At 39.8% G+C, this 27022-nt stretch overlaps 2 protein-coding genes across 2 annotated transcripts; both read left to right on the top strand.

The window, feature by feature from the left end:
- The first annotated feature begins 49 nt into the window (after positions 1-49).
- On the top strand, positions 50-10671 carry ATG12 (autophagy related 12). Its single transcript, XM_004686644.2, has 4 exons — positions 50-355; positions 4109-4245; positions 9062-9124; positions 9753-10671. Exons 1-4 carry the CDS (start codon positions 193-195, stop codon positions 9810-9812), a joined length of 423 nt encoding a protein of 140 aa, XP_004686701.1. The 5' UTR covers positions 50-192; the 3' UTR covers positions 9813-10671.
- Positions 10672-15746: 5075 nt separating this feature from the next.
- CDO1 (cysteine dioxygenase type 1) lies at positions 15747-26794 on the top strand. The gene is made up of 5 exons (XM_004686643.2): positions 15747-16155; positions 18856-18933; positions 20756-20910; positions 24999-25168; positions 26073-26794. The coding sequence occupies exons 1-5, from the start codon at positions 15986-15988 to the stop codon at positions 26100-26102; spliced, it is 603 nt and encodes a 200-aa protein (XP_004686700.1). The 5' UTR covers positions 15747-15985; the 3' UTR covers positions 26103-26794.
- The last annotated feature ends 228 nt before the right edge of the window (positions 26795-27022 follow it).

Raw genomic sequence — 27022 nt, 5'->3', positions numbered from 1 at the left:
TGCAGGTGCGACGCGAACGGTTAGGGGTCTGCGATAATCTCAACTTACAGGACCAGCCGTCCATTCCTACGTGCACTGTTCAGTCGGATCACCGCCCTTCTGCAGCGCCTCCATAGCGACGCTCCCCGACGCAAAGCCCGCCCCCTGCACGCGCTGACACACCATTTCCGCGCTCGCTTCCCACGGAGCAAGATGGCAGAGGAGCCGGAATCAGTGCTGCAGCTCTCTCCTGCAACGGCTGCTGAAGGCGAAGGACCTACCGAGGTCTCTCCAGAAACAGCCACTCCGGAGCCCCCTTCTTCTGCTGCAGTCTCCCCGGGAACAGAGGAACCGGCCGGCGACACCAAGAAAAAAAGTAATTTGGAAAGCAATTTGTTAGTGGGCTGAAATGGGGTTGCGACCGGCTAGGGATCGGGGCCCGCACAGAAGCAACATTTAGAGGAGGGCCCCGCCCCAGATGCTTCTGCCCAGTAAGTAGAGAAAAAGTGCACTTCTAGGCTTTCAAGACCTTTTAATTGCGTGTTTTTCAAGAACACCATCTCTGGCCCTTTGCGCTGTATTGCCCGGTAGGAGGAGCCGAGTCTCGGTAGCTGCAAGTAAATAGCAATGGAGCTAATTATTTGAATAATAATTTTAAGTGATAGATATGGCCGTTGTTACAGTCTGCATTAGAACCCAGACCTTCCGATCGGTTAGCTTTTTTTTTTTATGTCCATTGCCTGTAAATTCACTCGTTAGATCAAAAAACTTAAAAATGGAATTTTATCAAATAAGGAGAGGGCTAAAGGCGTAGGCATTTTTCAAGATTATTTCAGAAACTTTGTAAACTAATCATTTCACGGAACTACTTGTCCTCAACCTTTTTAATGCTCGACAATCCGTTCGACGTTGTAAAATACAGAAATTCCAAATGTTACATGACCTACCTCGAAATTCTATGTAGAGTTGCCTATGAGAAAAGATGCAACACAGGTTTTTTTCAAGAGGTTGATCCTGGGCCCCAGAATTTTGCTCCTTGAGTCTTTAGGTATATGTATGGCACATTTTATGCTGGGTGAGCTCACCTGCTTTTATGGAACTTAAAAGAGGAAAGTGGAGTTGGGATAGGAACTTAAGTTTCTGCGCCTGTAGAAGATAATTGCCCCTCCTAGCAATGTCCACTTTTAAGTCAGACTTTTCTCTACATTTGGGGGAAATGTGTTGTTTCTACGTGATGCACTGAAAGAGAAATAAACACTGATTTTTTTTTTTAAGATGTATTTATGCATACAGATCTGGGATTCAGAGGTGCAAGGTAGGTGAAAAGATTCACCAGAGATGGAGTGGGGAGAACAGGCAGGCTGACTAACTACACTGCTGAGGGGACAATAGGAGGGTCGGCAGAGGTCTGCCTGGCTGTGTTGGTCATCTGCCCTGTGGGGATCGAACTGGTGCTGAAGTGGCTGCAGCTGGCTTGCTGTGCTGTGCTTTAATCCATTGTGCCACCAGGAAGGACCTGATTGTTATTTTTATAAATAACCTCTACTTCTCTCTTCACAAGAATCCCGTGAGTTTTACAGATTTTTGTTCCCCTTTTTCAAAGGGGTTAAGTTCTCTGACTTAATCAAAAGTTTATTACTGGACCCCAAAAATAGCTTTGTGAAACAAAGGCTTAAAAGTAATGGCTCACAACCTAAGTATGGCCTGAGGTTATGTGGCATGTAGTGTTTTGTTGCAACAGTTTGTGTATTTTAGCCAATATTTAACAACTGGATAGTCATTGGTAGTTCTATTGAGTAGTTGGGTTTGTCTCACATAAAATTTAATTTCAAGGTACTGAATTTCAACCCAGAAATTGTCCTTTTTTTTAGCGAGGGAACCAACTTCTTATAAGGGAAGATTAAAATAATTTCATGTACTCCACCTTTGGTTTAATCAATGAAGCAGATAGACTACGGCTGTTGTCAGTATGGGTCCCAACACCTACTTCCAAAAAGGTCTTGATATGTACATTTGTATTCTTATAAATATCCCCCCAGTTGATTCTAATGCATTGTTAAAATTGAGAACCTCAAGCAGCTCACCTTTTGAAATTTTTTTAAAGATACAGCTATAATTACAATAAATACTTAGTCTTCTCAGTATTCTTGTCTACCATCACTTCCCTTAGCAGTAGTAAAATTCATATTTTCTATTTCACTTTTTGAAATGCCCAAGTCCTCGATATCCAGGGATTGAGGGAGCAGGAAAGGGAAAGTACAGAAAGTAAAACCCCCTCAGTTGTCTTCCTTTCCATCCCTATTGTGTAGATAACAAGTAATTATGAAGTGAAGGATGGATGACAGACTTTAGCAGCATGTATTTTAGGCCTGAATGTGAATGCATTGATCTTAGTGACCCATGGGATCTCAACGTTCAATATTAAAAACTGGGATAAAAAAGATGTCATAGGGCCCTCCCTGATGACACATGGGGTTAAAGCACAGCGCTGTGAAGCTGGCTGCAGTCACTACAGCATGAGTTGGATCACTGGCCAGGGAGTGACCCAAATGGCACAGCAGACCTCTCCTGACCCGCCCGCTGCTCCCCTCAGCAGTGTATTTCAGTCAGTTTGCCTGTTCTGCTCCCCACTCCGTCTCTGGCGAATCCTCTCACACACACACCCCACCCCCATCTCTGGTCTGTACCCCATAAATAAATAAATCTTTTTTTTTTTAAATGATGTTATAAAGTAGAGTTAACTTTAGGGGGCAGCAGTATGCTGCTTTTCAGTGGTGCTTTGATTATAGTTCATCTGGTGGACAGACATACTAAGTACTTCAGGAAGGTACTTAATAGTCTGAGTGTGCAGTTTTGTATTTTGTATTATTGAAGCCTTGTGACTTCTCTGTCTAAATACTTTTTGGCCCCTGCTTATTGTGTTTTCTTTTTAAAACTTTTTACCAGTTTTCTTTATTAAAAAATTGATGGTCGGACCTCCCTGGTGGTGCAAGGGGTTAAGTCTCAACACTGTCAAGCTGTTGGCAGCCACTGCAGCATGAGTTCCATCCCTGGCCAGCCAGGTGATCCACAGGACACAGCAGACCTCTCCTGACCCACCCACTGCTCCCTTCAGCAGTGTATTTCAATAAATCTGCTTGTTCTGCTCCCCACTCTGTCTCTGGTGAATCCTTTCACCCCCCACACCTCTGGCCTCCACCCCATCTCTTGTATGCATAAACAAATAAAAAACAAAAGCAGTCATTAAAAAAATAAAGTTTATTGTAGAAAAACTTGGTGGTTACAAAAAGCACAAGTGGAAAAAAGGTGTATGCTGTAATGCTACTCCAGCGACATCACTTCGGCGCATATTCCACATCTGTATGACTGTGCTTGTGCTGGTTTTAATGCGGTTAAGATTACATTGTGTGTATATTGCATAACACACTTTGGTAATATTTCACAGCTTAATGTTCAGCAGGTATGAGTTATGAACTAGTGCTGTTCTAAGTACTTCATATGGTGTTGACTCATTTAACCCTCCTAACAACTCCTCACTTTACAAGCTGGCAAAGATTTAAAAACTTGTTCATATAGCAAGTGACAGAGCTAGAATTTTCAGCCCAGGGAATTTAGAATGTATGTTTAGTACAGTTGGTAAATTATATAGTACATGGTGATACTCTGATTAACCAATCCCCTCAAGCACCCTTTTTGGATATTTAGGTTTGCCAATTTTTTCTGTCAAAATAAAGTTTATGTGAAGGCAAACCCTTTCTAAGTTTATCTTGAACTCATGGTCTTGCTTCCTAGCAGTACTGTTGAGTCAAAGTCCATCTTTAATATTTGGCTATGTATTATTCTGTTACTCTCCAGAAAGTACATATCATTTTGTATTCCCAGTAGTATTATCTCTACATTGTTATCTTTATCTTACTGGTTTGGTTGGTGACAAGGACATTATGTTGTTTCATATACATCTTTATCTACCATGTATATTTCTTCTCTTTGGAGTTGCCTATTATAATTTTGGGCATACGTCCAGTATCATCAATACATAAACTGTATGAAAGGTTCAAGTTCTGTGAAATCTTATGTCATGTTCTTTCTCGTTATTTCAGTTTAATTGTCAGCATTGTTTTTTTAACAGTTGACATCCTGCTGAAGGCTGTGGGAGACACCCCTATCATGAAAACCAAAAAGTGGGCTGTAGAGCGAACCCGAACTATCCAAGGACTCATTGACTTCATCAAAAAATTCCTTAAACTTGTGGCCTCGGAACAATTGGTATGAAACCAGTGGTGACCATTTTCCTATAGAAGTTAACAGTAATTCCAAGATAACAGTCATTGGATAGAGAAATGCATCGGGAACTATACATTACTTCACTAGTACACTTATATTTGTCTTATGAATCTGTTTTATATATATATATAAACCGATTGTTTTTAATCTCTTACTGTTCTCCTCAAAAAAGTCACTAAATGTTCAGACAGTGCTCTCTTAGCACATTAATGAAGAGAAGGTTTTTTTTGTTGTTGAGGGGAGTTATTTTGTTTTGACATCAGTATTGCCTCCTTCCCATTCTTGAGGTAAACAGTATAGCTTTGTCGTATGTCATGGAAGAACTAAGATACATGAGTCACATTTTAAGCACTAAAGGGTAGCAGACTTAAGCCTTGTTCTCTTCACTGTCGCTGGTTTATAATTTGTTTTTTGACTACAGAAATTTGTCTCTGTACTCGTGTTTTGTCATTTTTTTGATTAATTTAGCAGACACCTTTATCTATACATCTTAATCTTGGTCGATAATAACACAGTATATGAGAGAATATATAGTTGAAGAATCACTAAGTATTTTTTTACATACAAATTTGTATGTATAAACATTGAGGAGGGAATATATTTGTTTGAGTATACAGGAATGAGACTGGGTAAAAGGAACTGGTTATTAAAGGGATGCCATTTATTTCTTTTTGTCAGTGAGGAAGCAGAAACTGCCTAAGAGTAATGACTTCACAGAAGTGACATAAATGCAAAATAGGTCAACTACTAGAAGTTATTTCAGAGTAACAAAGTCAAGGCTTCCTCCAAAGGAAGTTGTCCAGAAATAGTGTTGGAGATAATTGAGTTTTGCAAATGAACTTCATGAGTGAGTGAGAAAAGCATCTGTTTTCTAAAGAATGCTGTGCAAAATTTAAATGTTAGAGATGGGCAATGGTGTCATCCAAATGCATAGTCGCTAGAATCTCAGGAACAGAGTACAAGACTACGTGAAAATGTCAGGGAAGTGAGGACACGTATGTGAAAGGAGGGAGCAGAGGCTTTATCCCTATTTCAGGTGCCTCATCAGAAGTTGGAGAGGTATGAAACCATAGGAGTATCAGTTAATTTAAGGCATTTTAGAAATTTGGAGATACAGAAATTTATAAATAGAATAAAAGATAAAGTGAGTCTATGTTAATATAACAGTGTTAACCATTTTATAGGCCTCACATCTAGTAATGAGAAGAGTCTTGATTTATATTGATTATGTATTAGGTTGAACATTGTAAAATTGCCTTTGACCAATCATTTAACCAAAAAACACAAGTTTCATGTGGTTCAAATTTTAACCATTGTAATGAACTTGACTATCCCTTTCCATTTAAGCCATAGGAAACAAACAAAAGTAGAATCATTTATCTAGACTAAGCTAGAACTCAAGTCTTCTGAATTACTGCCTAGCTTGCCCCACCTTTTTTTAAGCAAAAGGTTTGTTGAAGAAAATAGTTACGCTAGAGTTTCTGGCAAGATAGCAGTGGTCCATAGGTTGTAGCATGATCCCCCAATTCCCACAAAAACATAGTAAACAGTAACAAAAACATCAGTATTTATAGGAAAACTAGATGACAGAGTACCCTACTGAACCCTCAAATGAAAGTTGATGGGGAATGAACCAGCAAGAAGCACAAAATCTGCATGATTAGCAAATGTGGTGGATAAAGCATGAGAACGACAGAGTTGACATCTGACAGCACCAAGAAAATGAGACTGAAAAATAATTCCTAGCAGTTACTCACCGGAAAGTGCAGTGAGCCAGTTTTTAGAACTGCAGCTCACTATGAGTTTGTTCTCTGCAGTGGAGGGTGATTACCTGCCTGCTCTAAAGATGACTGAAGCGCTGCATTGCCAAGCCTCTGAAAGCCGTCAGAATGACTCTGTGGGGCCCTGGTTCAGGACAAGACCCCCACACTGAGGAGGAACTTCTGGAAGCGATATACAATGGTGCATGGTAGGAATAGGCGATGGGAAGGAAAGAGAAAGCTCCAGAGAGGAAGGGTAAGAACCTGGAAAGCTGAGAGGCCTCCAGATTGTTGAGCACTACTTGCAAAACAACAGGAGAGGGAGCTCTGGAGTCAGGAAAACCAGAAGAGGAAGAAAATAACATAACCTATGAAAACAGATAACAGAATATTATCAAGGTCAAATCCCAAGTAAAAACAGTATCGTACCTGAAGGCAACAAAAGCACACGAGATAAATATGCCTATAAGACAGGTCAGTAACTTATTTCACAACAAGCCAAAAGGTATTTTTTGAGTGATTCAAGACTTGATGAAATTAGATCAGCTTTGGCAAAACTGTAATGAAGTGACAGAGCTCAGGAAAAGAGTTACAGATTAAAATTATTTCAGAAATGGAAACTAACCCGGAAGGAAGTTAAAAACAACAGATAATGCCTTAAGAAAAATAGAAGAGAACAAAAGGAGTTGTTAAAATAAGAAAGACATGAAGGGCAGAAAAAAGGTTTGTGAGAAAGTAACATTGAGTAAGTATGAACAATGATAGTGAACATCAGGGTAACGGCATCCCTGAAGAAGAACCAAAGCAATAATTCAAAGGCGATTTCTTTTAAAACATTTTGAATTACATTGAAAAGATTATACCAAGTACCTGAGAAGACCATCCCAGAATAACAAGCACCAAAGTATATTCTGGTAAATTTACTAGATGTGACGTAAAAAATATTCTTTGGACTTGTGAAGGGGAGGGGAAGAAAACATGACTTGGAAAAATAAAATAAGATTATCTTCAAGCTTGAGCAATGAAGATGAAAGTTAAGTATAAGACAAGAATTTTTATATATAACAAAACAACTGAGAGACCTTTTTAATAACTAAATATCAACAAAGACTGGTCATTTTAAAATGAAATTATTGTTTAATAGTAAAATAATGTTGCCTTCCCAAGTTCTAGCATATAACAAAAATTTACATATTGCAAACTTGCTTCCATGAAATCTTAAGATATTTGAATTTTTTCAGAAAGTCAATTTCAGTTGCTAATTTTTATTACAGAATCACATTGAGTTGCTGTGGTGCTCAACTTCATCTCTTCTGTTCCCTCAACACGCCATTTTCTTTCATCCCTTTTTCCTACAGTGTCCAAATTACTACTTTCTTTACCCAGTTAAATCCTGTTTTACCCCTCAGGTACCTTCCAGGAAACTCTCCCCAACCTTTTTACTGGGCTAAAGTAATGCCACCTCTGTTTTCTAAGATGCACTTTTACTTCTATATCCCTGTCTGTTCACATATGTCCACTTCCCCAGTTGGTTGAGAACTCAGTGATGAGTTCAATATTCTTAGTTCCATATCTTGTACAGTTCCTAGAATATAACAGTCATCAAGTGTTCACAGAAATAAACTATCATCCAGAGCCCTTGTGATTAAAAAGGTATGGAAAGAGTAAACTATGTCATTTCATAAACTGCCAGAAACCAAACACAAATTATTAGCTCTGTATTACAGGAAATGCATGTTAAAATGCACACTGATTTCTAGGGAGTTTATGAAATTTTTATATCTTTAGATATAAACTTGATACTTAAGCTCGAACTGTTTGTAAGTAACTCAGTTATAACTAAGGTCTAGTGCGTACTCCCACTAGGCCCATAACTTGCCGTGGCCTAGCTCATCTTTCCCATCAGCCTCAGGAGATAATAGGTGCCATTAATTTGTTAGGTTACTAGTAAAGGAAACAGGCTGGGGAAAATTATTGTAAGCCAGGATTCAAAGCAGATCTGTCTCAGTAAATTCAGTATTCTTAATGACCACAATTGTCTTGCCTAAGAGAAAAACAATAGTCTATAATAGTGACGCAAATTGTATTTTCCCGCTAACTATTCTGAAACTGAGTTTTTTGTGGGATTTTGTTTTTGATTATTCGGTTTTTGGGTAAGACAAGGTATGGCCCACGAAATTTTAAAATTTGATTAAAGAGAAAATTGAATATTTGCAAAATAATATTTTCTAAAAAAGAAAATCATCAAAAGCCAGCTTGACACTGGCATTCATTTTGGTAGCTCAGCAATTTAAGTACTAAAAATGTTTCAGTAAAAGAATCTGAACTGAAACATTGAACAGTGAAATCTTTGAAGCTAAGATTGTAAGGACATTGTTTCATGCTACCTTTTTTTGTTTTTCATTTGGCTGCAAGTGACTTTACATTAGTGGCTTCCAGCCTGAAGTTTAGTTCCTTTGAGAGCTATCAAAGGTGGGAAAGGTAAAAAAAAAAAATTTTGATCCAACTATGTTTTCTCATTTAAGAAAACCACATGGGTTATCTCAAATATTTCTTTATTTCAGACCACACATATGAGATGTCAGAAATCATGAGCAAACTGAATGTTTTTAATTATGTAATTTCTTGAATAAAACTTCAAAAGCTGTTTGTAAATATAGTACTTAAAAATTGGGGACCTTTGTTGGAGGAACAAGAATTTCATTGTTTTTATTCTTCCTGAGTAAATATATAATCTTTATAGAGAGCTCATTAATTGACTGATTTAGGAACAGTAAAAGGACTCTAGACAAGCCTTCTTCAATTTGAAATAGGTTACTCATTGGAACAGAGAAAAAATCGAATATAATCAGGATACCATTAAAAATGATTCACCATAAAGGGAGGGAAATGCACGGGACTATGGTGGTGGCACAGGGGTGATTTGGTGATGGGAAACCCGTGGGGATTACAATTGAGATGAAAAAAAAATGTGCAAAATGATGTAAAAATAAACTTTAAAAAAAAAATGATTCACCATAATTTTTCTTTTTTTGCAGTTTATTTATGTAAATCAGTCCTTTGCTCCCTCTCCAGATCAGGAAGTGGGAACCCTCTATGAGGTAAAATATTACTGCTTTATTTTTTTAATGGAATAAACAAACCTGACTATAATATTTTCAATCCATATCATTTTAAGAGATAATATGCCACTCTTAATTGTCTTACCAGAAAATAAATCACTCTCTTGTTCTGCTTTATATTTAACACCCTGAATGTAGTTGGAGCCCAGTAAGTTATGCAGATATTAAGGAATTATGAATAATACAAGCTGATGATAACCTTGGTGTATACCCAGAAAGCAAGATCTTTGTTTACATCTAGTTTTTTCTACATTGTTTATGTAATCAGTAATCCAGATTGTGTGCAGGTAGTGAAAAGGAGACTACATAGTGAGCTTATTCAGCATTTTTAGTTTCTTGGAATAGATCAAAGTATATGTAGTAGCAAGAAAGAGTATAAACATTACAGCTAGAAACACAGAGAAGGAGCTAGACTGGTGCAAAATGCATCCTTGCCACTAGATGCTAGGACAGGTTTTTGTAGTAGCATAGTTACTGTTAAGTTCAGTAATGATTTACATTTGTTGAAATTTGTTTTGTAGAAACAGACGTGTGAAGATTTTTATGATCCAACATTGACTTCATTAAGAATAACAAAGATGACTTATTGCCATTTTTCTTTTCGCAGTGCTTTGGCAGTGATGGTAAGCTCGTCCTCCATTACTGCAAATCACAGGCATGGGGCTGAACTACAAAGAAAAAGATCTTGCTAACTTAAAATGAATCTTCACAAAAGAAAACAGCTCTGAAAGTTTTGTTACTTCTGACAAGTCTTATGGATATGATCTACTCAGCATGTATCTCCTATGACCCCTATTTATTCATAAGAAAAAAGTGCATAGAGTGGATGAACTCACAAAATGTGATTCTGTATTAATACACAAATCATCATAAAATACTGGCCTTCCTGTATGCCCATTCTTACAGCTATTGCTTTAGGTGAGTCACCGAAGTATTGAAAAGACAGGACGGTTATAAAGCTTCCAGCAGAGAGCAGCCCAGCTGGCAGACAGCATTAAGCTATTTGGTATTAATGTTTTGCCAGATGATAATGAAGGGGAAAAGCTGCCATGCTAATTTCTAGCAAATATCTATCCAAAAGAGCAGGCTTGTTGACACATTAGAAGCTGCTTTAGAAAATATGCATGGTTTCGATTTATTTTATTGGAAATCAAGGAATTTTACAAATTCTGGACAAGTGTCTTACAGCTCTTTTTAAAAAGAGCTGTAAATCATTTACCGATTCTTGAGAACCGGTGGTTATAACTGTGGTATTGTCTGTTGTTTTTTACAGTGTCAAAAGTACTTGATTAATAAGCCTGATAGTATCTTTGAGTTTTTTTATATTGCACTTTCCAAGTTGAAAACATGAACATAATAATTGAAAGATAGCTTTAGATTTTATTTTATGCATATTTCATGCCAGGACTAAAAGAGTGCCTTTTTTTTCTTTGGGGATGATAAATTTGTGTGATTTTCTTTCATTTCAGTAAATGTAATGCTCTAGTGTTATCAATAAAAGTACTATTTTTTTTGGTTCTTTATTAGAGTGGCAGTCAACTTGAAGTGAGATTAACTTTTTTCATTCATTCTGTATTTGTAATGCTACATACAAAAATATTCTAGTAAATTGACCAGATTGTCCAAACAGGATCTAAATGTGGTAATGGAAATGGTATGATTTTTGTCAGAGAATTTTTGGACTGAATGTCCCTCGACTCCCAGAATGTATTTTATGGTTAATAGTCTGCTATATATTAGCATTACAGAATGCTAAGTTTACAATGATAAAACTGCTGTTCAGTTTTCATTTTCTGTCCAAAGATGAACTCTTACAGTTCCTTATAGTGATAAATTAACTGGTGTAAATTAATACATATTAATACATATTATAGTTAGCACTATAATAATTCAGGTTAAATTGTATCTTGTAAAATGAGGTAACAAATTTGTGTATATGTGTCTAAAACTGGAAAGTATTATTTTCAAGTTAAGTAGGTGAATATAAGAAAGATCAGTTCTCTAACTTTGTCTACCTAAGCTTACTGAAGGATGTGACAATATTTATTTGCATATATATTTAACAGGTACCAAAAATTGTGTATAACTTATTTTTGTCTCTAAGGTTTCAGGTAATAGAATACTTACTACTTCAGCATCAAAACTACTTGAGTTTGAATTTGTGACATTAATTTAATCTCCTTTGATCTGAGTTTATTAATTAAACTTCAAATTCGCTAAATATGTATACTTAATTTTCTTAATAATCTTAAAGAATACATGGTTTTTTAAATATTTTTCAAGCCATATTTATATTATTATCTCAGCCTTTACCCAAAGAATTGCTCTTTTTTTTTTTAAGATTTATTTATTTATGCACACAGAACTGGGGAACAGGCCAGAGGTGCAGGTGCGGTGAGAGGATTCACCAGAGACAGAGTGGGGAGCAGAACAGACTAACTAATGGAGTACCCTGCTGAGGGGAGCAGCGGGCGGGTCAGGGGAGCTTTGCTGAGCCATGTGGGTCACCTCCGGGGCCAGGATCAAACTCGGTGAAGTGGCTTTAGCTTCTTAGTGCTGTGCTTTAACCCACTGCGCCATCAGGGAGGGCCCAAGAATTACTCATTCTTTGCAACCTCTTTCCCATAAATCTTTCGGTGGCCAATATCTAAAAAAATAACTCAAATAATTTTGCAGATGTCTAGCTCAAATTATGTCAACTGTAATCAGAATTGGGGAAAACTGAATTTTAATCTTATTTTTCTTAATTTTCCTTTTATTCATTTATTTATTTATTTTTGCATTTTGAAAGTATATGATCCCCTTGGGTTGTTGTTACCACACCACACCCACCATCAGAGTAACCACAGTTCTTTGTGCTCCCCACCCCTTTGTTCTCATTCCTCTCTGTAAATTCTCCATGTTTATAAGGAAAAACCACTATCAGTGATGTCATGATTTCTCTTACTATGCAGCACACACTGTGTAGGCCAAGGACCTCATAATGAATTCTCTATAGCGTAAACTGAGGATGTCTATCTGGAATCAAAATAAGATTGGAGACGTGTTTTGACCCTGAAGAGACCTGAAATATCATTTAATCAGTTAAGAAAACAAAGAGAAGTGAAGACTATCCCAGAGATTATGTGGCTTTAGTTAACTAATTTAGTGACATGTAACGCAAAGCCTGGTGTTCAGGTGTAAAAGGTCTAAGGATTGTAACATACTGAGGAAGCTTTTGGCACAGGGAAGCCAATCACAAAAAGGAAGGAAGAGTATTCTGAAAACAACTCAACAGCTTTAGTTTTACAAATACTGTTTACCTACAACATTGATTCCCAACTGGGCTATTCACTATTCCCTAGATAATGCTTGGGGTTTTTTCTGTTCCTATGTCTGCTTCAAATTCTACTTTCATGCGGAATTTCAGATGTTAACCCTTAAAGCTTATCCCAATCATTCTTTGATTCTAATTATAATAGCCAGCTAATTTTTTTTTTTTTAATCTGTTCTCCCTCTGGCCCAGAATCCTCCAGTGAAAGGTCAAGTCCTCACCTTGTTAAACAAAGGCCTGCGGGAGATGGCCATACCCCTCTTCATTTCTGTCTCCCCCTCTCCCCCTGGAAACTTACTAAGACAATTGCATTCACTCTGGTACTCTAGTTGCTGGTCAGATAGCACTTCATGAGGGTAGTTTGTTCCCCTGAACTCCAGCTAAATGACAACTCCTCACAGCTCTCCTTCCCCTGGTTTTTCTCCATGTGGGGTGTAGTGTTTGTTGATGTGTCTCTTCCATGCTCATCACCCCCAATGCTTTCCATACTGTGACTTGGGTGGCCATTAATTAGGGCGGCTCTAGTGCCAGCTTTTCTTTGGGTCTGCTGGGATTGTGAGTTCACATGGAGCAAGATTTTTTTTTCTCAAGTCTTCTCACCCCCATAAGACTGAGGAAAAAGACTTAGTTTTGTAAACAGTGCCTGGCATATATAGTACATGTTTTCATAGTTGCATTGAATGAATGCAAAGTTGGATATTTCCAGATTTCCAGTTTAGTTCCTTGTCTGGGTATGGACTCACCTTACTGTCTTCAAATGTGGTCACCTATGCCCTAAGCAATGGAAAGTGCTATTAACATAGATGCTCTATATATATGTTAATAGAAGCTGTAATGTTAATTGCTTGCTGGGGGTGGGGGTGGACAGTTAGCATTTGGTTACTTGGAGCAATTCTTCTGGGAAGAATTTGGAAGTTATTTTCAAAGAAGCCAAAAAAGACTTGAAAAAAAAAATCTTGCTCTATGTGAACTCACAATCCCAGCATAACCAAAGAAGAGCTAGCATTTTTCTTTGCCCTAATTAACGGCCACCCAAGTCACTGTATGGGAAGCATTGGGGATATAGAAAATTTAAGTGAAACTTAACCTCCAGACTCTCACTGTCAAGATGATGCACATAAGTAACTGCAATACTTGCTGTGACATGGTCATGGCCACCTAAGGGGTTCCTGGTACTGCCTTAGTGCAGATACAGCTTTTTGGGAGGAAAGCTTTTAACCTGAGACCTTCAGGTAAGATTTGCACATACAGAGTATGCATTCTAGAATCCTGGCAGAAGAAAGATTTAAAGCAAGAGATTGGATTTGGTAAATGCATAAGAAATAGCGACTAATCCTATGTAGCTGAAAGGTACACTTGTAAAGAATAGTAAAGGGTAAAAAATAAAGATAATTTGGAGCCAAAACAGACGTTAAAGTGCCAGAGTGTAGGAAGTAACAGGTAACTCCAAGTTTCTGGCCAGGAAACATCATCATCCTGTACCTTAAGATAATTAACCTTGTATCTATGAAAAAAACAATCTGCATGGAAAATGCTGGCATCAATGGGTCGTGCAGTAATCCAGCCAAAATAGAATCTGAGAGATCTGGACAAGTCCTATGGAGTAGCCATAGGAACAGATAGGAAAACGTGAACAATACTGTGGAGAAAACAAGAGCAGCTTGTTTTCAAGCAAGGACTTGAAGCGAAACAAGAGTGGCAGTGTTAATAGATTAAGTTTTTGAACCTGGATAGCCTCCTGGTAGAAATAGAACATCCAGGAGTGGAAAAGCATGCTTGAAAGGAATTTCGAATAAGCATCACATGAGATTCCAAAAGGTGTCTACTCGGTGTGGGGGATTTATGGAAGGCTTCCACAAAGAAATGACCGGTGAAATTGAGTGCCACAAAGTGTTTAGAGAACAGGTTATAAAGATGTATATGCCTGTATTAAAGATTCTTGTGGTCATTGAAGGTCAAGAAGAAAGCCAGAAAAAGTGAAAAATACAGTGAAATGTAATGGACTGTAAGTGCAGAAATATTAAGCTTATATGTATTTGACTTCTTGTTCATCCTAAATCATCATGGATTAGAATATCAGAAGTGAAGAGACTCAGTAGAACAGCTTCCACAAAATAAATAAATGGAGTAACTATGAAGAATGTACAAATTACACTGTCTTAAAATAATTCACCTTTTCCTTGCCATACACATTAGAAAGACGGGGTTCCGAGGTACTTCCTTTCTCAAGCCCTTTCAGAACAAGGAATGAGCTGTCATTTTTACTTCCTAACAACATTGGTAGAATACTTACAGCCTAATCAGGAATGCATAAAAGACTGCACGAGGTATGTAAATTTAAGTATACATTACATATATGTGCACACATCCATCATGTTATGCATACATGAAAGCAAAGCCGAGATCTACTGCAGAAGTGTGAATCGTGAATAATCTTGAAACCATAGTATTCCTTGGGTCGGGTTATAAAAACGAAAAGGAATCTATACTTCTGGCCCTCACTTTTTTTTTGTTACTTCCAACCATATTCAGCAGACGTTGCGCGCAGCGTGTGGTGAATGGACAACACAGAAGTGTGTTCTTATATACAGTAACCACAACGTGGAAAGAACAGGTCTTCGCATCGAATACATTTGGGCGGGGGGGGGGGGAGTCTCGGTTTTAAAATAAAAGGAACCTCTGACCTTTTGTCGTCGCACCAGTATCGACTTGAAACCCGATTCTCCTTTATCAAAGTCTACTTTCAGTTTAGTGCATTTAAATGTGTTCAAGGACGATTTCGTCTTATTGTCACCTCGCCTGGAGCTCTAATCGATACTTTGCCCAATAAAACCGTAGCAGTCCATCGTGAGCGTAAACTCCATCTTCTGCCTCCCCGAGCTCTTCAGTTCCTCAGTTCGGTTTCGAAGGAAGGGTCCCCCTTTCTACCGCCCTCGGCAGCCCCCTCCTTCCTCGGCGTGCTCAGCCTTCTCCTTAACCCCTCTGGTCTAGGTCCAGCGCCGCCAACCACAGCGACTCGGAGGAGCCTCCGGGGCGGGAGGGGGTGCAGGGGGGAGGGTAGGGAAGGGCGCCAAATCTCACCCGGTTAAATTGGGAGAGGGGGATTGCGCAAAACCCACTGCGAGGTCTGGAGCGCCCCGAGAGCACGGGCCAAGGGCGTGGGCTCAGCCCGCACGCTCTGGCCGCCTCCACCTCCATTCTCCAGTCGCTCCCCGCCTCTCCCCACCCTCCGAGGGGCGTTGGTACATTCCCGCTGACTCCGAGAGCTTAAAAAGGGCCGGGAAGGCTGAACCCTGTAGGTTAGAACCTGATTACAGTCCGCGGCGAGTGAGTCCCGCCAGCCGGAGTCCACCACGCTGCCTGGGCCAAGGGCTCCCGATATCTCGGAGTGGGTTTCTCCACGCCGTTGACACCCGAGTATCTGGGGGTTGGTGTGTGCGCCCCTGTGTAGCTGGCGGCTAGGGTCCCCCGCCTCTCCAAGTCCTCCGCCTGCCCAGCGCCCTGCAGCGCAGCCAGCTCCACTAGGGATGGAGCCGACCGAGGTGCTGAAGCCACGGACCCTGGACGATCTGATCCGCATCCTGCACCAGCTCTTCGCCAACGATGAGGTCAACGTGGAGGAGGTGCAGGCCGTCATGGAAGCTTACGAGAGCCAGCCCGCCGAGTGGGCCAAGTACGCCAAGTTCGACCAATACAGGTGAGCGCGCACCCCCTGCCTACGCAGGACCCCCAGCTCCCTGGAGCCCCGGGGTAGGGGCGAGGGGGACGTCTGGCTCCGGAAAAGCGCGCCCACCCTCCTTGGGGTCTGCATCCCTTAGAGCACCCCCAGTGGTACGCTAACTCGCCCACGGGCGGCGCGGCTGGAGCTCCGCGCTGTGGCAGGTGGTGATTCCTACTGACCTTGCTGTGGGCCGCTGGTCGCGACACGCACACTCCCAGCGGGGCCTCTCTGTTCCATCTGATCGATCCCTCGGCTTCCAAACCGCCCCGCCTTCCGCCCCCGAGCGATGTCCGCTGCCAGGGAGCGCGCGGCTAGGGTGGATGCACTGATTACCCCGCCCGCGGCCCTCAGGAAGGTCTGGCTGCACGCAGCTGAGGGTGCTCCGGCCAGGGAACCGCAGCAGCCAGCCCGGGAAAGGGGTGGAGGGGGCGGGCTTCTTTCCCCACGCCAGGGCTCTGGCACTTAGCCCAGGGTCCCTGGCAAGCAGGCATGCGGCCAACGGGGTTTTTGCTAATCTAAATTAGCGCTTTGAGGTTTTCAGCTGCTTTTTTTTTTTTTTTTTTCAATTTATGCTGCTCCCCCTCCCAAACCAATTTAAGATCCGGGGCTGCAGATTTATTTAAACACGCTGGCTGATTCGCCAAGTAAAATTCTGCCTCTCTGTTAGCCCCCCAGCTAGTGTGATTTCTCTCATCCTTGGTTTCCAGGATCTGGAATGCTTGCAAGAGGTGCGTGAGCGAGGGTGGGTGATTAAGTAAAAATTAATGTCCCTGCCAGCGCTCGAAGGCAGAAGAAAAATGTGATCTCCCTGAAAGATGAAGGGGTCTTTTCCATAGGGCAGCTTGCAGTGATTGGTTTGGGTTGAGTGCAGAGAACGATAGTTGAAAGAAAAAAATAAAGACTTGTTTTCTTTGGGACCAGTTTCTGGGAATGATCTGCCTCAAATATACTGTGTTCGTCAAGTTTTGCCACAAGAGTTAATTACACTTCAGAATTTGAAATTAATAAGTGAAGCCTTATTTCGAATCTCATTTTCCACTTGCATATGTCTCTGGGACTTTCCTTAGTTTCCTGTCACCTCATGGCAAGGTCCTTCTCTGTGGCTGTGTAAAAAGTTGCCAGAGTTTAACTTTCACTCAAGCTGAGATCCAGGTAATTGAAGACAGGTGATAAGCCGGGTCCTCTTCCAATCACTTTACACAAGTATTAATAATTCATTAATTAACCTAGCTCTCTGAGATAGGTATCACTCTTACCCTATATCTACACAAGGAATGACGGGTAATAAAAAGACTTTTACGCTCATAATATGTCTTCTATCATGCTCATAATATGTCTTCTATCAAGAAGCAGCTCTGGGACTCAGGTTAGCAGTATTGTTCGAGTACCCACACTCTAAAACTCCACTGAATTTCCTGCACTATATGGTTCCAGTTTTCAAGAACCAACCAACTGAACAGACCTAGTACATAGGCATCTGTAGGGTAACTTGTTAGGAAAATGGATGCAGTTCTGTGTGGATAGCTGCAAAAGTGGGAGGGAGGGGACTGGAAGAGCAGGAATCAATTTTTATATTTGGGGCCAGAGTAAGTTTTCAAATACTGTAGAGGATTCTGGGCAGGCCAGTGCCAAAGAACCCAGACAAATGTTCCAGTCTGGGCCACAGAAGGATAAATTCGCTGAAGAAGCCCCAAAGAAGAAAGAGGGGGTGACCTTGGGAGAAATAGGTTTCTGATACAGGGACTGAGTTAAGGATGTGTGTGCAGCCCTCTGCTAAGTCACAAAGGGCTACAAAGCTAAAAGCAAAAGCACTTGCTCATCAAATCCCTTAGGGATCCTGAACCAGACTGGGAACTAGAGGAAGGGCTCCAGAGACTTCAGGTAAACAGATGACCACAGGCACAAACATTAGCCACCAAGTGGGGCCAACATTCCTTTCTTTTGAAATGAGTCTACAGTGAAGGTCCTCATTATCAATTAGGTGATTGACAGTTGTCAAATGGATGATAAGATGGTGTGAGTAGATCCTTTGGGAACAATATGAACTTTAAAGTGGGTTTTTGTTTTGTTTTGCTCTGTTTTTGATCGTTATTGTTTTGGGGTTTTGTCAATTATTGGTTTTTCTTCTTGCAAACTTTTAGATTGTTACTTACTTCCCTGAAGTAGTCTTTGTTCTGGTACTTAGGTCAACCCCCCTCTCTGGTTGTGAAGGACTTTTCTTTATGGTTACTTTTGAGTATGATTTTGTGTCTTTGTGAGTTATTAATAAAGCCACTGAGAGTTCTAAAACGTTTACTTCATGAAACCTTGTTTCTCAAGCTTAGCTACAGGAAGGAATACAACAATAGCAATATTCTTGCTATGCACTTCTGTGAAAATCTTATTCTTTTTATCAGTTTGAAGCTGTCACAAAGGAGTTTGCTTTTTCCTATTTCCTTTTCCATGCTATTTATTAAAAGTAAGCCATTGTCGTTAGGTGGTTCACAATACAAAAATATCCTAAGTAAACCGTAAAAATAGATTTCATTTGTACTAGATTTCTGATTGCAAACCAGATTCAGATTTGCCCAGAAATAGAAATACTAACATCTGCCAAGAAATGATACTTTCTGACATTTATTTTTTACCCAGGCCTGCTTCCATCAACCAAATTCAAACTTCTGGATATATTTACAGGTACACCCGAAATCTTGTGGATCAAGGAAATGGGAAATTCAATCTAATGATCCTATGTTGGGGAGAAGGACATGGCAGGTAATACAAATTTTAGAGTAAATTTTAGAGGTGTCTATTCGAGTGTACAAAAAGCACTACTCCAGTCTGGCAAGTCTTGCAAGTGGGAATAAATCGCATTTTATAATTATTTGTCCACCAAATACCCTAATCCTAACATATTCTCATGACAATTGATATGAGGGGTTTAGGCATACCCCTTTATCAAAATCAGCCCCAAAGTGAGGAGTAAATTGGAAGGAAATCAGTAACCAGTTTAATCTAAGCTCACTTTGTCTCCTATGGAGTTAAACTCTATAATGAAAGTGTGCTAAAATAGGACCTCTGTGGTGCTTTGAACTGTGTAAACACTAGGACCAGAGACCAAAGCCTCCATATTTGGCACTAGCAAAGCAACACACAAATCCAGAAAAATTCTTTCTGCCTCGTGTTAATGGTTTACTTTTTTTTATGCAGGAAGCAAGGCAACTTAAACTAAAACCAATGCTTTGAAATTTCAACATTTTATTTGTTCTTAGTTGACACTTGCCAGTTTTCTTACCCAAATGAGCGTTGTTATATTAAACAACTCCTTATCAGACTTTTCAGACGGGTGAAAACAATAATCCAGACCCATTTTTTAAAAGATTTATTTATTTATGTATATAGAACTGGGGTACAGGCCAGAGGTGCAGGAGCGGTGAGAGGCTTCACCAGAGAGAGAGTGGGGAGCAGAACAGGCAGATCGACAAAGTACACTGCTGAGGGGAGCAGCTGGCGGGTCAGGAGAGGTCTGCCTCACCATGTGGGTCACCTCTGGGGTGGGGATCGAACTCATGCTGAAGTGGCTTTAGCTTCTTAGTGCTGTGCTTTAACCTGCTGTACCACCAGGGAGGGCCCAGACCCATTTTTAATGAATGAGAGAAGGATAACTTTATATAGACTTTGGAAAGTTCTGTCTATAGAATACATTTATGTACTTGGATGGAATGGAGTTCCTTTCATCCTCTCAATATTTTTTGAGGATAGTTTATATTTCAGGGTAGGACTAGGCCCTGTGGATTTGGGAAAGAAGTTCTTATGGTATTTAGTATGATTAATAGAAGTCAGTAGGTGAAATAAATGCCATCAGGATATACAGGTTTATATTTTTTAATCAACCCTATAGCTAATACTACTTAATATGTTTAAGTTCTATTCCCTCTATGATTACATTAATAAATCCTTTCTGCAAATCTAATTTACTTTCTTTTACCCACACTGTTGGGAGCTAATGACAGACTGGATATTGTAAATCTACAAGATGTTAAAATTATACTTTGCAGCATAATTTTTGGGTGGTAACTTGAATACAAATACCTTGTATTTCCCCCAGAGAAGAAAAAAGAACAAACCTGGAGAATGAAACACTAGATTTTTTTTTTTAATTTTACAGAAGTTTATTTTTACATCATTTTGTACATTTTTTTTTCCATCTCAATTGTAATCCCCGCGGTGAAACACTAGATATTAAGTGACCTTGCCATAAGGCAATTCTTACAGATGATTATCCTTTCTAAAATTTGTCAAATGTAATTTGAAAAACAAATTTCTGGCCTAGTTTAATTCAGCTATTCAAAGCTCTGTCTTATAGAAGACAAAAGTTTGAGTTTAGCAAACTGTTCTTATGCCTCTCTATGAAGACGTTTTATTACTTTGCCCTGAACAATGTTGAATTGCAAACTGACATTTAAAAATCCACTTGAATCTGGACTGGCCCAGGAGCTGACAGGTGGTGGGCAGCTGAAAGCACTGTGAAGAGAATTAGTATATCTCTAGATACCGGAGCATCTACTGAGTTCTGTTGTTGTTTTGCTACATATAGCAGTATCCACGATCACACCGACTCCCACTGCTTTCTGAAGATGCTGCAGGGAAATCTAAAGGAGACATTATTTGCCTGGCCTGACAAAAAATCCAGTGAGATGACCAAGAAGTCTGAAAGAGTCTTGCGAGAAAACCAATGTGGCTACATCAATGGTAACATCTGATGTATTTTTCTAAGAGCACATTATTCCTGTTTGAAATGTTGGTTCCTCATACTCATGGAGTCAAAGTTGGTTCATAGAGGCATGGTTTCAGATACTTGGGAAATGATTAGAAGCTGTGGGTTTTAGCTTTTAAGACTTTAAATTTGGATAGGAATCATTTATTGAAAACATATGCTTGCAGATGAATTCTCACTGCAAATCCTCATAGCTGCCAAGTCTTTATATGCTGGAATCGAATATGCCTTTATATGAGTAGTCTTCAGAAAGGAGTGAGGTCTAGTTGGAAAATGTAAAGGCATGTTCTGGAAGTAATTGAGAGTGCTTGCTAGTCTGGAAGTAATTAAGAATGGCAGCCTGCACACAGCACATTTTCAAGAGTATGCGCAAAGTAAATATTACGAAGCACGTTTTCCACAGTGATTTATATATATCTTATAGAAAGAATTCACTCTTTCCTCTAAATTTAATATCAGAGAGCCAGATGCTTTTCAGGCAATCGGAGATTTTTAATGTTTGTATTCTGAAAAAGATCAGTAAAACTTTTCAAAAGGCTCCTTAAAGGCAAGTTTTTATTTCCATTGGCAGATGAATTTACCAATACATAGGAAGGTTTAAAAACTAGGTCAGGGTCACTCAACTTTTAAATGACACCCAAGATTTCATCCCAGGCAATTTAATTCCAAAGTCCTTGCTCTTAATTGGGCTACTCTCCCACTTAAGTAATATATTAGAGCTTTATCTGGCAAATCCACTCCTTCTTAAAGTCCACTGGTGGCTTTTATGCTCAGCTTGAATCTGATTAGTAGTTTAAGAATGCAAGTCCCTTACACAGGACAGATTTATAGGATCTTCCTCCCCACCCCCATTCACTTAACCCAAAGATGTGGGTTTTTTGTGTAGAAGGAAATTCTTGTATCTCTAAGCTCAGAAGTTACCAATTTTCAGCTTTAAGTTTTACAGATGCAGTAATCAAGGTGGAAATGAATGATGATCAGAGGAAAGATATTTCGAGTATAGGGAAGAACATTGGTGAAGACATTCATTACAAAGAATAAAAAATGGTTCAGGAAGGGTGTTAACTGGGACAAAAAAAAAAAAAAAAAAAGGAAGTCTAGAACAGGGGTGAGAGAGTAAAGAGATCAGAACCTCCAGGACCTGCTTAAGTTTAGAACTTGCTTTGGTCAACAGAGTTATATTTGGCAATTTCTTGATCGAGTGATGTTTGGTAGCAGAATGCAAAATAGGATGGAGGAAGAGAGGATTGAGGCAAAGAGCCAGTTACCTATTGGAATAGGCAAAAGGTAGATCAATGAGTCTAGACCAAATTGACATCTGTACGTGTCCCCAGGACAGGCCCAATATTCTGTGACACCATGGGAATAAAGGAGAGGAGACAAAAAGCAAAGCACAGTAATAAATTTGGCATGATTAACACATCTTGGGGTTTTCACTAAAGAATGGGTGACTTATTTTTATGGGATCTGTGCTTGCATTAGATGGTATATACAACTGCATTTGGAACAACAGGCAATTATTGGTATAAAGAGTTTTTGACCCTTAGGAATGTTGAACTATTTTTGTTCAAACTGGTGATTAAGCCAGTATATAATCAAAGCCATAAACTATGAGACTGGAGAGTTAACAGGTCTGAGAATTAGGCCTCAATCTTAGAAACAGGAAAATTGAAGATCCTGAAAGTGGAGGCTTGTTCAAAGGTGGTCTTGTCAGTCTCTCTCGCTAGGAGTAGAGCTTAAATCTGCTTCTAGGCTTTGTTCTTCTTTATGCTGAATCCAGACCATAAAGCCTTAAGGCCAAGTCAGGCACCTGCATTAATTACACTCACTACACTGAATTCTTTTCTTGAATAATCCTCAGACTCCTCTAACTGTAAAAATTTCTTCCCAGCATTTAAAAATCAATGATTATTTTCCACCTTTCACTCATTTTACCACCTTGAGGACCTCTCCCACCCCTGCCCCACCCCTAGCAGAGGCCTTTTTCAGGATGGATCTGCTGGGGTCTTGCCCAGGGCTAAGCTGTCACCCCAGGACCTACCCCGCCCCCTACCCCCCAAGTCTTTCTGGCTCTCCCTTTGCCATCTCCTTTCTCCTGTGCTGATCCCATTTCCTGATCTCTTGTTTGCTTTGTTCTTGATCCATGTCCTTGTTTTGGTGACACAAAGTCTACATTCAGGGATAGTGAGTCTTTGAGACTTCATATCTGAAAGTCCGGATTCATCCTTTGTAATGTGGATGGTGATTTCTCTGGGTATGGATTTAAGACCTGGCCCTCATCTCTAAGAACTGTGAAGGTCATCCTTGTCTTCTAGAGTCTGGGCTTGTTGAAAGCTGATGCCATGCTGAGTCTTTGGGTGTTGTTTTATGTCTTGTTTCTTAGCTTTTGGGAGGATCTAGAGGTTTTTTGCTTGTTTTTATTGTGATTCTTGAATTTTTCTGTGAAGCCTACTTTCTTGCTAGAAGCTTTGGGGGGTCTTCTCTTTTCATATTTCTTCTTTTATTTCATAACTCTCATTACTTTGCTGGTTCCTCAGTGGATTTTTTCAAATTGGAAATTCATATCCTTTGGCTAAGAAAATATGCTCAGGTTATTCTTTTATTAATTTTTGGTCCTATTATGGAAACATCTGTTGTTCAGATATTAAACTTCTTGAACTAGTCTCTGATTTTTTTTTTCTTCTTGGTTTTTTCCTTGTCAGTTTGTTCTTTGGATTTTCCTCAGGTTTTTCTTCTAACTCTTCTATTCCAGTTCTTATTCTTACCAGACTTTTATTTCCATTTGATTTAATTTTAACTTTTTGTTTCTTAATTTTTCCTGCAACCTTTTTGGTAGTATTTTATCTCTCTGAAGTAGTAAAGTTTTTTCTTGTATCACATTCTCCCTAGTTTTTGTGTTGTTGTTGTTTGGGGTTGCTTTTCTATGCTAGAAGCTTTGCTCAAAGTCTGGTGTCCTTGACTGTTTGCTAATATTTAAAAATCAGGGACAAAAAAGTTAATTGGTAGCTCTGGACGTGTGGCTGGTGTTTGTGAACTGGACTTCACCTGGGGTGAGCTGCTAGAGCTTTTTCCTTGAGGGACAGCCAATGACAGTATCTAGGGTGACTCTTCTTGTGGGCCTATCAGATTTCTAGGAGAAGCTGCTTCCTATCTCTAGCCAGGAGAAAAGAAAATCCTGTCAGGCAACATTCTGACAATCTAGATGGTGAAGAAAGTAGAGATCATAATCATTCAGAGTGTAAATTTTTTCTCTCTCTTTTTTTTAACTTGGTGTCCACTGGTCCTAAATTTATTATTATTATCTTTCTAGAGATTAGATCTCCGCCTAGGAGGATGGGGGACAGAGAGTGGACAGAAAAGTGCTAAGGAGGTTTGAGATTCTTCTTCTAAAATAGTGCTTGTGTTTTTTCACTCACCTTCACCCTCATTTCCTGTCCTGCCAATATCCAAGTCGTTTGGGACTTTCAAAATATGAGTCAAAACTGTTCCTACTGTTGACTGAGGGGTCAGCTCTCTCTTTGCAAAACCATCCATCTACTGTGTAGCTTTGACGTGTTTCTCAATGTGTTCTCCTTTCCTATTTTCTTTGCATCTGTACATTTGCATTTTTTTGTCGTCTTACTGCCATTGTAGAGGGCTTGAGGAAAGAACTCAGGCCATGCCACTCTTTTTAACAAAACTTCAATTCTATCTCATTTCTTAAAAAAAAAAAAAAAAAGACTTTACTTATTTGTGCAGACAAGAACTGAAGTATAGGCCAGAGGTAGGGAATAAGAGGATTTCCCAGAGACAGAGTGAGAAACAGAACAAGCAGATAGACTGAAACACACTGCTGAGGGGAGTAGTGGGCAAGACAGGAGAGGTCTGCTGTGCCATGTGGGTCAGCTCCCTGGCCGGGGCTCGAACTCATGCTTCAGTGGCTGCTAATAGCTTCATAATGCTGAGATTTAACCCCGTGCATCACCTCCAGGGAGACCCAGTTCTAAGTGATTTCTATTCATTCCATATGACACAGTGTTTATCAACAGCCTTGATGTGTTCTCCCCTCCTGGCTATTGTTTAGATTCCATTGGTTTACACCGAGTGGAGAACATCAGCCACACAGAACCTGCTGTCAGCCTTCACTTATACAGCCCACCTTTTGATACGTGCCATGCCTTTGATCAAAGAACAGGACATAAAAATAAAGTCACCATGACATTCCACAGCAAATTTGGAATGAGAACTCCATTTGTAAGTATAATTTCTTCTCCTGGGTTTAAATGTCTCCTATGTTTAATCAGGGCTGGCAACTTCACATTGTCTCCATTGCTTATTTTGCCCTAAATATTACTTGAATGTCATCTCATTGAAAAAATGAGATGAACCTTAACTTGGAGGGAAAGTATTTCCCAATTTTTTAACTTTGAAAACCATGTTTTCAATTTACATACAAAAAAAATCTTCAACTTGATGCGAAGAATTGTTTATTGAGAAACTTTAAAATATATGGTCATTTCTACAGAAAATGTTTTCTCTTTAATTATCAAGAAGAGTGAAAACTATTATTTCGTGTATCTGCTGCTGCTATGACAATGTTCATACAGTTTGCCGGGACCTCACAAATAACTGACTTCATCAACCTTTGCGAAACTGAGACCTGGGTTTTGGTGATACAATCATAGAAATTTGCCTGTTTGGACAACCAAGTTGCTTTTTCTCTAAATAGTCATCCACTTACACCACAAAGAAATGAGAGTAAGCTGGAATCACATACTTCCCTTTGAGGAACAAGTGTGTCCACCTAAAATGAATACGGCTACATTAACCCAGCATGGTTGAAATAAATCAACCATTATTGAAGGGCGTGGACCTTAGTAACAGCTCTGTCTGGACAACAGACCATAAATGGAAACAAGCCTTATGAGTTTTAGAAGTACAGTCTGCTCAAAGGCAGGATAGAATTCTATGAAGCTAGTGCCTTGCATTCTTGTGTGCATTCTGATCCCCAGGAGATACTGTTATCGTGGAAACAAGATACCAGGGCTCCATTGGCCATAGCTAAGTTTCATACCCTGCTAGAAAAGGCGACTGGTGACAACGGACAGCAGTCTCCAGTAGATGTTCTCACACCGCTTTCTTTCCTTCTTCCCTGCAGACAACGTCAGGGTCCCTGGAGAACAACTAAGGAGCACCGACTGACCCCTCCGAGGTTTTCAAAGCCGCTGAAAGTTTTGCCCTGGTCAAGAAGGCCTCCCATCGTTTGCTGTCCAGTAATACACTTTAAAATGTCAATGCTTAGATCAGTTAGAAGGCAAATGCTAGTTAGAAGGCTTTAAGTAAGCGAATAGTTGCTTGAGCTACTACAGGAGAAAAATCCCACTAATGGACAAGGGGGAAAGGTTTGTGATTTTAAAGGCCAAATCAAGTGCTTTTCTGGTTTTAGACTTTAAATCTGTCGGAAGTATCCTGGCGATGTTGAGAAGGTTTGCTAGCTTTTGGGAAACACTTGGTCGCTGAGCTATCATTAGCAATAGGTAAGTGCAGGCCGCACAGGCATCCAGTGTTTGCCGTCTGTCTTGCAGAACTACGTTGTAGGTCCCTAATATGCTTTGAATCTTCTTACTAGTGGAAAAGACTTTTTTCAATCTTATTTTACAAATCCCTCTTCTGTAAAGAATAAGCTTTTGTAGATAGAGAAACTTTAGGCACTTTGCCATTTGATAATGCAATGAAGGGCAGAGAATTTAGAAAATACATGTACTCACACCCGTCAGAAGCCAAAAATACGAAATCTTGTCTAAGGTGTCCAGGGGCCATACTTGTGCACTTTGTACTGCTAAAGAAATTCCCAGATAATTTTAATAAAACTGAATTTGAACACAATTTGGAGTTGTCTTTCTGTTTAATGTGTTTCAAGTTTCCTCTAGTTCAGTTTCTGGTACTTGTGTAGACTACCAGAAGCACTGTAAATGATACTTTTATGGTATAAGAATACAAGAGGGGCCCTCCCTGGTAGCGCAATGGGTTAGGACACAGAACTGCCAGTGAGCTGCATCAGCTTGAGTGCTAGTTCGATCTCCCACCCCAGAGGTGACCACATGGTGC

This window comes from Condylura cristata, unplaced genomic scaffold, assembly GCF_000260355.1.
Source record: "Condylura cristata isolate star-nosed mole 26May11 unplaced genomic scaffold, ConCri1.0 scaffold00021, whole genome shotgun sequence".
Lineage (NCBI taxonomy): Eukaryota > Metazoa > Chordata > Mammalia > Eulipotyphla > Talpidae > Condylura > Condylura cristata.
The sequence above is the reverse complement of the archived record's forward strand: the minus strand, read 5'-3'. Positions and strand labels throughout refer to the sequence as shown.

Coding starts and splice junctions, on each gene's coding strand:
- ATG12 (XM_004686644.2), top strand. CDS start 193: ATGGCAGAGGAGCCGGAATCAGTGCTGCAGCTCTCTCCTGCAACGGCT. Junction 356..4,108: donor CGGCGACACCAAGAAAAAAA/GTAATTTGGAAA, acceptor TTTTTTTAACAG/TTGACATCCTGCTGAAGGCT. Junction 9,125..9,752: donor AAGTGGGAACCCTCTATGAG/GTAAAATATTAC, acceptor TTCTTTTCGCAG/TGCTTTGGCAGTGATGGTAA.
- CDO1 (XM_004686643.2), top strand. CDS start 15,986: ATGGAGCCGACCGAGGTGCTGAAGCCACGGACCCTGGACGATCTGATC. Junction 16,156..18,855: donor GCCAAGTTCGACCAATACAG/GTGAGCGCGCAC, acceptor ATATATTTACAG/GTACACCCGAAATCTTGTGG. Junction 20,911..24,998: donor CCAATGTGGCTACATCAATG/GTAACATCTGAT, acceptor GCTATTGTTTAG/ATTCCATTGGTTTACACCGA.